The sequence below is a fragment of the Anolis carolinensis genome, unplaced genomic scaffold (genome assembly GCF_035594765.1).
Source record: "Anolis carolinensis isolate JA03-04 unplaced genomic scaffold, rAnoCar3.1.pri scaffold_9, whole genome shotgun sequence".
Lineage (NCBI taxonomy): Eukaryota > Metazoa > Chordata > Lepidosauria > Squamata > Dactyloidae > Anolis > Anolis carolinensis.
In genome coordinates this window covers 4,994,352-5,005,537 of record NW_026943820.1, presented here as the reverse complement: position 1 = coordinate 5,005,537, position 11,186 = coordinate 4,994,352, and the positions used below count along the sequence as shown (strand labels likewise).

Sequence of the window (11,186 nt, the reverse complement as noted above, 5' to 3'; positions counted from 1 at the left end):
CGCCCCGAGTCCCCATTGGGGAGATGGTGGCGGGGTATAAATAAAGTTTTATTATTATTATTATTATTATTATTATTATTATTATTATTATTATTATTATGATATAATATAACAATATAATAAAATAATATAACAAATCAATAATATAATATAATAATATAACACTATAATAAATAATATAACAAATCAATAATATAATATAATAATATAACAATATAATAAAATAATAAATAATATGAGATAATATAACAATATAACAAAAAATAACAAATCAATAAAATAATCTATATCTATAAATGAGTGATGGCATCACGGCGACCCACAAAACAACAAAACTACAGGCCCCCCAACCTCGAAATTTGACAACACAACCCATCATCCACGCCTCTAGGTTGATACAACAAAAAGAAAAGAAAAATAAAGTCCTAATTAGAGGGAGAGGAATAATTGTCTTCATCCAATTACTGCCAGTTAGAATAATATAACAAATCAATAAAATAATAATATAATATAATAATAAATATGATATAATATAACAATATAATAAATATAACTCCCACTAGATGACAATGGCTACTAACTAGCTTAACACAAGCGATAAGGAAGGCAAGGCAAAAGGGATGCTCTGTGTTCGAATCCTGACCTTTTAACCTAAAACGGACTCAAAGCAAAACAACTCAGACTTGATTTCTTAAAAAAAGAAGAAAATCCTTTATTAAAACGCATACACCCTGATTGTCCAATCCTTTCATCATCTCAGAGTCTATATTACACACAGTACAAAAACAAAAAGAAGTCCCGCAATCTCATCTAGGGACACTGAGGATAGGCTTAGGATTTCATTGTTATGGGGGTATTTTATTAAAAAGAGATTCGCTTTGGGAAGGGAAGAGAGGGTTGCAAAGGCTGGGGTCGAGTTTCTCCAGGTTGCACACCTCTGGGAACCTTGTCACACCTTTACCTGCCGAATATACACACCTGAACTCCTTGCAATGTCACCAACTTAACCTAATGGCAAGGAATGGGCATCCTTTGGCTCCATAAATGATTTGGGGTTTGGTTGCAAATACCTTGCAGGTATTTACCTTACCTTGCAGGTAAGGATGCGCACCTGGATCCAGAGGAATATTCGGAGACAGGCTTGGGAACCAACCCTCTTATAGGCACATTCTGAAATGTAAAGTCAGGACCCCAAAATGATAAACAAACAATGGGTTTGGCAGCCAGGAGGGTCCCATTAAGGCGCCCCCCGCCCACACTTTTTCTTCCTCCCGGCCGTCAATCCTCGTCTTCACCTCCGCCGTACATGTCGGCCAGTTTCTTGAAGCGGTTGCCCCACTCGCTGAGATAGTCGTAGTCCTGGTCTCCGTCGGAAGAGGAGTTGAGGGAGCTGAGCGAGCCAGCCTCGGAGCCGCTGCCCTCGTAGTCGAAGACCAAGAGGGAGTCGTAAGGGGGGGCCGTGGGGTCCGCGTCCGCCGCCTTCAGGTTCTGAGCAAGGAAAGAAAGCGGCCCGTAAGGAAACCTCTATTCTATGTGTTATAGACATCTGATTGTACTGAGCATGTTCAGACTCAGGACTCCATTTTGTAATCAATCTGCTTTACACCTCAGTGGAGGTGGATGCATGTTTGTGTTAATGTGGGATTTGTGTATTGATAGTGTTTAAATGCAATTTGTGCCATGCTTGTATTGCAACTGATTGCATCATCCAGAATGTACCATAGTGTGGAAAGAGTTAATTGTGGAGCAAAGTGTATGTGTATATACATTGCTCTACATTATTATAGATATTGTGCATTATTCGCTTACTGGAAAGAGTTAATTGCCAAGAAGCTATGATGACCTTGATGTGTGGCTGGAACTAGGGAGTATCCAGATACAAGTGTTTGTGTATAACGATTGCATCAGTTCAGTTCTGTTCAGTTGAGTTCTGTCTGCCTAGAGTTCGAGTCAAGTTCTGTTGAAGAACAGAACAGTCCTGTGTTCGTCCGTTGTCTGCAAGTCTGTTTGTATTGATTACTGCTGCATACAGTAAAACTTTGTAAATAGTTTTACCAACGTCTCTTTGTTCTGCGCTCCACTGCTTCCATCCAACTACTGCTGCGCTGCAAATACTCTGACAATTTGCATCACTCCTCAGTGGAGGTGGACACACTTCTGCATCGCAAATTACACTTTGGTGTAGGTGGAGGCACGTTTGCATCACTCCTCAGTGGAGGTGGACACATGTCTGCATCACTCTTCAGTGGAGGTAGACACACATTTGCTTCATACCTCAGTGGAGGTGGAAGCACGTTTGTATCACTACTCGGTGGAAGTGGACGGATGTTTCCATCACACCTCGGTGGAGGTGGAAGCATGTTTGTATCACTCCTTGGTGGAGGTGGACACATGTTTGCTTCACACCTCGGTGGAAGTGGACGAATGTCTACATCACACCTCACTGGAGGTGGAAGGACATTTGCATCACTCCTCGGTGGAAGTGGACACATGTTTGCATCACAGCTAAATGGAAGTGGAGGCATGTTTGCATCACTCTTCAGTGGAGGCAGACGTATGTTTGCTTCACACCTCGGTGGAGGTGGACACACGTTTGCATCATACCTCGGTGGTAGTGGACAAATTTCTACATCACACCTCACTGGAGGTGGAAGCACATTTGCATCACTCCTCAGTGGAGGTGGACACATGTCTGCATCACACCTTGGTGGACGCACGTTTGCTTCACACCTCAGTGGAGGTGGACACATGTCTGCATCACACCTTGGTGGACGCACGTTTGCTTCACACCTCAGTGGAGGTGGACACATATTTGCATCACAGCTAAATGGAGGTGGAGGCATGTTTGCATCACTCTTCAGTGGAGGCGGACGCACATTTGCTTCACACCTCAATGGAGGTGGACACACGTTTGTATCACACCTCGGTGGAGGTGGACAGATGTTTCCATCACACATCGGTGGAAGTGGAAGCACGTTTGCATCACTCCTCAGAGGTGGACGCACGTTGGCATCACAGCTAAATTGAGGTGGAGGCATGTCTGTATCACACCTCGGTGGAGGTGGACGCATGTTTGTATCACTCCTCACTGTAGGTGGAAGCGTGTTTCCATCACACCTTGGTGGAAGTGGAAGCATGTTTGCATCACTCTTCAGTGAAGGTGGACACACGTTTGCATCACACCTTGTTGGAGGAGGAAGCACATTTGCATCACACCTTGGTTGAGGTAGATGCATGTTTGCATCACACCTTGTTGGAGGAGGAAGCACATTTGCATCACTCCTCAGAGGAGGTGGACACACGTTTGCATCACAGCTCGGTTGAGGTGGAAGCATGTCTGCATCACTCCTCAGTGGAGGTGGATGCACATCTATATTGCACCTCGGTGGAGGTGGACCCATGTTTGCATTGCACTTTGGAGGAGGTGGACGCACACTTGCATTGCACCTCGATGGAGGTAGATGGACGTCTGTATCGCACCCCGGTGAAGGTGGACGTACATCTGCATCGCACCTCAGTAGAAAGGGATGAACGTCTACATTACACCTCGGTGGACGTACATCTGCATCACACTCTGGTGGAGGTCTGTATCACACCCTAGTGGAAGTGGATGCATGTTTACGTCACACCTCAGTGGAGGTGGACTCACATCTGCATCACACTTCGGTAAAGATGGATGTACATTTGCATCACACCTCAGTGGAGGTGGATGCTTGTTGCTGTTTTGCACTTTAGTTGAGAAGTATGACTTATGGACTTCAGTGAGTACAACTATTCTTAAAGAATATGAACTATTCCATACCTCACAACCTCTGAGGATGCCTGCCATAGATGTGGGCGAAACGTCAGGAGAGAATACTTCTGGAACATGGCCACACAGCCCGAAAGACATACAACAACACTATGAGCTATTGATTAAGAATTATACCCTGTGTATTCAACACACAGAGAGAACTACATCCTATCTATAACTGAACTTTAAATAAGAAATGTGCCTGTGTGGTGAATTAATACAAGATGTTTGTGAGTAAACAAGATGTTATTTTTCATAGAAAACTTTGTTATTTTTATCTCTGAGTGCATATTTTAAATTAAGAGTTTCCAAGGGAGTGTATATCTTTTGGGCAACTGCAATTACAATTACAACTGCAACTGCAATTTCAACTTCAAAGACACAATCATCCTCTGCTAACCAAATATATTTTTTGTAGTGGCACGTCTTTGTCCTTGGCAGCTCAAAGACATGGTTCTTCAGTCTAACAGCCGAGTTACCTGTGTGCCATTACATGAAACAACCATCCTCTGCTAACCAAATATATATTTTTATAGTGGCATGTCCTTGTCCTTGGCAGATCAGAGACATGGTTCTTCAGTCTAACAGCCGAGTTACCTGTGTGTGATTACATGAAACAACCATCCTCTGCTAACCAAATATATATTTTTATAGTGGCATGTCCTTGTCCTTGGCAGATCAGAGACATGGTTCTTCAGTCTAACAGCCGAGTTACCTGTGTGCGATTACATGAAACAACCATCCTCTGCTAACCAAATATATATTTTTATAGTGGCATGTCCTTGTCCTTGGCAGCTCAAAGACATGGTTCTTCAGTCTAACAGCCGAGTTACCTGTGTGCAATTACATGAAACAACCATCCTCTGCTAACCAAATATATATTTTTATAGTGGCATGTCCTTGTTTTTGGCAGCTCAAAGACATGGTTCTTCAGTCTAACAGCCGAGTTACCTGTGTGCCATTACACGAATGCTTATAAATATCACTTGTTCAAAGGGTTGACTAGTGGTTTTTATTGCGCCAAATTGCTATGTGTGTGTGTGTGTAAAGAAATCCTTGCAAAGTTGCTTGCAAAAGATCTCTGCAAAAAGGGGGCTGAGCTTTTGCAGAGGCAAGCCACGCCTCAAACAATGTATCGGTTTGCTGGCAGATGGCTGGGTTTGTCAGTTGGTAATCTGAGCTTGCAGGGAGAGCACAGAGAAGACAGGCTCTCTAGCTACGGTCAAGCAGCAGTTTGAATATGCTATGCTGTAAATAGAATGCTGATGTTATTGATCTTATGCAACTACATGGACGTTGTACGATTGCAGAACTGTTTTATATTTCAACTCAACAAGCAAGAGTAAAGTTCTTTTGTTCTTTCAATTCCTCTGCCTGGTGTGAGTCTTTTGCACATGGCGTTAACTGGACGCTGCTGGATTCCGCTATACTCGCTAACAGTTTTCACATGTTCATGGAGATTCACATTTACTAAACGGATACGCCCTATCGTTCCCCGTTCACCTCGTGGATGAAGTTTCCGATCTCATCCGGGTTCGCCGGGCGCGGGCGGTACTGCGGCGCGGGCAGCAAAGTGGGCACCACGTCGTTCCGTACAACGACCTCCGGGCGAGCGTCCAGGCCTCGGTGCAGCTGGCTGAGGTCATAGTCCTTTGGGAGAAACAAAGAGAGATGAAGCTGGGAAGACTTCCAGAAGGACCTGGGTTCGAGTCTGCCATGAAAACCAAATGGGCAGCACTTTTGGGGAGATCACACTCTCTCAGCCTCAGAGGAAGGCCAACCTGGCCAGGAAAACCCCAAACCGAGCCCCACCTGGTCTTCCTCTCCGCCTCCCTCTTCGCCGTAATAGAAGATATTGTCCCGGGTGTCTTCTTCCGGCAGCAAAAGAGGCTCCTTCACCGCTTTCTTCCGCCGCACAAAGAGGAAGAGCAGGAGCAACAAAACTGAAAAGGACCAAAAACACAAGTCAGCAAGCCGATTGCAACCTATCGACGAGGGTGTCCGTACTGCAGGGTTGTACCACTTTCGACTGACATGTGGAATTTATAGTGGCATATCTTTGTCCTTGGCAATTCATGGTTCTTCAGTCTAACAGCCAAGTTACCTGTGTGCCATTACATGAATGCTTACGCATATCACTTGTTCCAAGGGTTAACTTCTAACAAGGTCTTGACTAGTGGTTTTCAAAAGGCGGTCTCCACATGTTCATGGAGATTTTGATATTTAGCAATTCCTTATTAATATTATTATTATTGACACAAAATGACACAGCAAACGAGATGTATATGCTGGATTTCGTATGTTTTGTGTCAATACTAATAATAAAAAAACTACAATTCCCCAGACTGAACTAGAGTGTTGTTGTTGTTATTATTATTATTATTATTATTATTATTATTATTATTATTATTATTATTATTGACACAAAGACATAGTATGACACAGCAAACAAGATGTATATGCTGGATTTTGTATATCTTTGTGTCAATAATAATAATAAAAACTACAATTCCCCAGGATGAACAGGAGTGGTGTTGTTGTTCTTATTATTGTTGTTGTTATTGTTATTATTATTGACACAGACATAGTATGACACAGCAAATGAGATCTATATGCTGGATTTCTTATGTCTTTGTGCCAATAATAATAAAAATAATAACAACAACACTCCAGTTCAGTCTGGGGAATTGTAGCTTTTATTATTATCATCATTATTATTATTGACACAAACTACAATTCTCATACTGAACTGGAGTGTTGTTGTTATTATTATTGTTGTTGTTGACACAAAGACATAGTATGACACAGCAATTGAGATGTATATGCTGGATTTCGCATGTCTTTGTGTCAATAATAATAATAATAATAATAATAATTTAAAAACCTACAATTCCCCAGGCTGAACTGGAGTGTTGCTGTTGTTGTAATAGTAGTAGTTCAGTCTGGGGAATTGTAGTTTTTATTATTATTATTATTATTATTATTATTATTATTATTATTATTATTACTACTACTACTACTACTACTACAGCACTCCAGTTCAGCTGGGAGAATTGTAGTTTTTATTATGATTTATGATTTATTATTATTATTATTATTATTATTATTATTATTATTACTACTACTACTACACTCCAGTTCAGCTGGGGGAATTGTAGTTTTTATTATTAATTATTATTAATTACTACTACTACTATTACTACTACAACACTCCAGTTCAGCTGGGGGAATTGTAGTTTTTATTATTATTTATTATTATTAATTATTATTTATTATTATTATTACTACTACTACTACTACACTCCAGTTCAGCTGGGGGAATTGTAGTTTTTATTATTATTATTATTGTTATTATTATTATTATTATTATTATTATTATTATTATTATTATTATTATTACTACTACTACTACTACTACTACAACACTCCAGTTCAGCTGGGGGAATTGTTTTTATTTTTATTATTATTATTATTATTATTATTATTATTATTACTACTACTACTACTACTACTACTACAACTTCCCAGACTGATCTGGAGTGTTGTTGTTGTAGTTGTTATGACTTTCCCAATAAGGATATAGGTTGGAGCATTGGACTGCAGCTCCGGAGACCTGTGTTCGAGTCTCTGCTGCTCACTTGTGGAAACCCACTGGGCGCCCTGGGGCAGGTCACACTTTCTCGGCCTCAATCAAAGGGCAGGAAGGGCTTTGTCCACTTACTCAGCAAGGCCAGAACGGAGCCCAGGATGGCCAGGATGACGGCCCCCCCGATGCCGGCCAGCTGCTTCTCGGGGCAGCGGTCAACGGGACCCTCGCACTCGCAGACGGTGGCCTTGAGGACGGTGACCTGGTGCAGGTCCTGGCTGTCAAAGAGCCGCAGGTGGACGTCGTAGGTGCCCTGCTTGAGTGGGTCCAGCAGCCTCAAAGTGGCCACTTCACCTGGCAAAAGACGGACAGGTGTGTGGTCAGCACAGGGGAAGGTGGACATACCTAGAGCCCCCCTCCCCCTTGCAAGACTTCAGGGTAGCATGTCTTTGTGTCAATAATAATAATAATAATAATACTCCAGTTCAGTCTGGGGAATTGTAGTATTTGTAATAATAATAATAATAATAATAATAATAATAATAATACTCCAGTTCAGTCTGGGGAATTGTAGTATTTGTAATAATAATAATAATAATAATAATACTCCAGTTCAGTCTGGGGAATTGTAGTATTTGTAATAATAATAATAATATTAATAATAATAATAATACTCCAGTTCAGTCTGGGGAATTGTAGTATTAATAATAATAATAATAATAATAATACTCCAGTTCAGTCTGGGGAATTGTAGTATTTGTAATAATAATAATAATAATAATAATAATACTCCAGTTCAGTCTGGGGAATTGTAGTATTTGTAATAATAATAATAATAATAATAATAATAATAATAATAATAATAATAATACTCCAGTTCAGTCTGGGGAATTGTAGTATTAATAATAATAATAATAATACTCCAGTTCAGTCTGGGGAATTGTAGTATTTGTAATAATAATAATAATAATAATAATAATAATAATAATAATAATAATACTCCAGTTCAGTCTGGGGAATTGTAGTATTTGTAATAATAATAATAATACTCCAGTTCAGTCTGGGGAATTGTAGTATTTATAATAATAATAATAATACTCCAGTTCAGTCTGGGGAATTGTAGTATTTATAATAATAATAATAATAATAATAATAATAATAATAATAATAATAATACTCCAGTTCAGTCTGGGGAATTGTAGTATTTATTATTATTATTATTATTATTATTATTATTATTATTATTATTATTATTATTGACACAAAGACCTACGAAATCCAGCATATAAATCTTGTCTCACTGGAAGAGCTGAATCTGCTCCGGGTTGCAGTCCGAACTTTACAGGAGCCACTCAAGGTGCAAAAGCCTCTTCCCAAAGACACTTAAACAGGCAGCTCCTTGACCATCATCATTGTCTAGTTTTATTTGTTACCTTCCTCTTTTAACCATACAGCACAGTTCGGACTAGAGCCCGGAACGGATTCAAGAATACCTAACAAAGCTAAAGCCACCAAAAGACGACTACTGTACTTGAAAACTATGTTGCAGAACTAATTCACTCTGCATTGTTCAATGCTATGGGATCCTGGGAGTTGTAGTTTCACTAAGGGCACATCTACACAATAGAATGAATGCGGTTTGACACCACTTTCTCCACATGGTTCAATGCTATGGGATCCTGGGAGTCATAGCTTCACTAAGGGCACATTTACACAGTGGAATGAATGCGGTTTGGCACCACTTTCTCTACCATGGTTCAATGCTATGGGATCCTGGGAGTCATAGTTTCATTAAGGGCACATCTAGACAGCAATTCAATGCTATGGGATCCTGGGAGTTGTAGTTTCACTAAGAGCCCATCTACACAGTAGAATGAATGCGGTTTGACACCACTTAATCTACCATGGTTCAATGCTATGGGATCCTGGGAGTCGTAGTTTCACTAAGGGCACATCTACACAGTAGTTCAATGCTATGGGATCGTGGGAATTGCAGTTTTCCTAAGGGCACATCTACACAGTAAAGTGAATGTGGTTTGGTGTCATTTACTATAGTTCAATGCTATGGGATCCTGGGAGTTGTAGTTTTACTAAGCCTTCGTCCTTCCCTGCCCAAAAGGATTGCTGCCTCACCAAACTATAACTCCCAAGGATTGCATAGCATTGAGCCATGAGAGGCAAAACAACGTCAAAGTGCACGAAGTCCGCAGTGTTTGGCCCGCGTGGCCCCATCCCGGCCCACCTTGGAGGTCCATCTCCACCGCCCAGTTCTGCTCCGACCCGTGGACCAGCTCAGCGCGGAAGGGGGACGTGTTGGGCGGGAGGTCCTGGTCCAAAATGCGCAGCCGCTGGGGCTCCGGACGGTGGTTGCAGAGGGTCAGCTCCCGCCGGTCGGGCACCGGGCCGTTGTCGTTGACGTCCAGCAAGGTCAGGATCAAGGTGCCGGTCCCGGTGGCCGGAGGGGTCCCTATGCGGACAGAGGAGGGAGGGTGGGCACCGGTTTGGAAGAGAAACACCCCAAAGACAGCATCTCCAAGCACCACTTTTCACCAGCCAATCTGGATGACCTCTAGGATCCCATTTGCTCCTGTTTCAATCCCAATAGGACATTCCTTTGCACTAGCCAGTTTGGATGACCTCTAGGAGCCCATTTATTTCCCATTTTAACCCCAATAAACCCCTTACTTTTCACCAGCCAATCCAGATGACCTCTAGGAGCCCATTTGCACCCTCTGTGTCCCCCCCATGCTCCTGCTTCAAGCCTTTGCACTAGCCACAAAGGAAACAATCAGGGCCAGCTAACACCTCCCAAGGAAGGATTCTCCCAGAAGCAGTGTGTATTACCAAAGTTGTTGTTGTTGTTGTTGTTGTTGTTAATAATAATATTATTATTATTATTATTATTATTATTATTATTATTATTATTATTATTATGTTGCTGTGAACCGTGAAAATGAATACAATCTGCCTCCAAGTATTCAAAACCACTAAAATCAGAATATATTAAAATTACTGTGGTATAATAAAACAGAACAATACAATCTCTAAAATCAGAACACTAAATAAAGAACAACACTCTGAAAACAGGGGAATTCCACACAGGAAACAATCAGGGCCAGCTAACACCTCCCAACAAAGTCTTCCCATCACCAAAGTCTGGCAAATCCTCTGTTTTCTCAGGGCCACAGACAGTAGAAGCACATAATATTTTAAGTTGTAATGTTTTTAATAGTGAGCCGCTTTGAGACTCTGTATGGAGAGATAAAGCGGGATGTAAATAAAGTAAAATGCCCGCTGGTCAAAGCTGCAACGTCCAGTCTGGATGACCTCTAGTAGCCCCATTTGCACCCTCTCTCTCGCCCTCTTGCAAACTTCATGATAGCAGAATAAGTCTGAATAAAAGGTTTTGTTTTTATTTTAATATTTGCATGATTTTAGGTTTTAAGTTGCACTGTTTTTAAGGTTGCGAGCCGAATAATAGTAATATACAATGCTTTCCCCACACTCTTGCTTTTCTGCCGTTTCAAGCTGTAAGTAGGAAAAGTAGGTCAATGAGGCCCAAACTGTGCAAATTAATGCCAAAGCGAGGACCCCGATGTCGGCTTCCTTAAGATCCTACGTGTTTTGGCATTTTCCGAGCTCTTTAGGAATCAAAAAGGAAAGCCGCAAAAAGCGTGGGCTGGAAGTTGACACATTCTGCGTTCGTCTCCCTTCCAGAAATCCCCGGAATACATTAAACATAAACAGGCACATGCCCTCGATTCTTCATTTGTGCCGGTTATAAAATAATGCTATAACTGTGTATTT

At 41.2% G+C, this 11,186-nt stretch overlaps 1 protein-coding gene across 2 annotated transcripts in view; it reads right to left on the bottom strand.

Moving 5' to 3' along the window:
• Positions 1-687: 687 nt before the first annotated feature.
• The window catches only part of LOC103282915 (B-cadherin), a 53,626-nt gene continuing 43,127 nt past the window's right edge, over positions 688-11,186 (bottom strand). For both annotated transcript variants that reach the window (XM_062961703.1, XM_062961704.1), the window contains 5 exons: positions 9,622-9,846; positions 7,515-7,733; positions 5,606-5,736; positions 5,297-5,443; positions 688-1,488 (listed from right to left, as the gene is read on the bottom strand). In XM_062961703.1, coding sequence (XP_062817773.1) covers positions 1,279-1,488; positions 5,297-5,443; positions 5,606-5,736; positions 7,515-7,733; positions 9,622-9,846 — 932 coding nt within the window. In that variant the 3' untranslated portion in view covers positions 688-1,278. The remainder of the gene's footprint in view (positions 1,489-5,296; positions 5,444-5,605; positions 5,737-7,514; positions 7,734-9,621; positions 9,847-11,186) is intronic.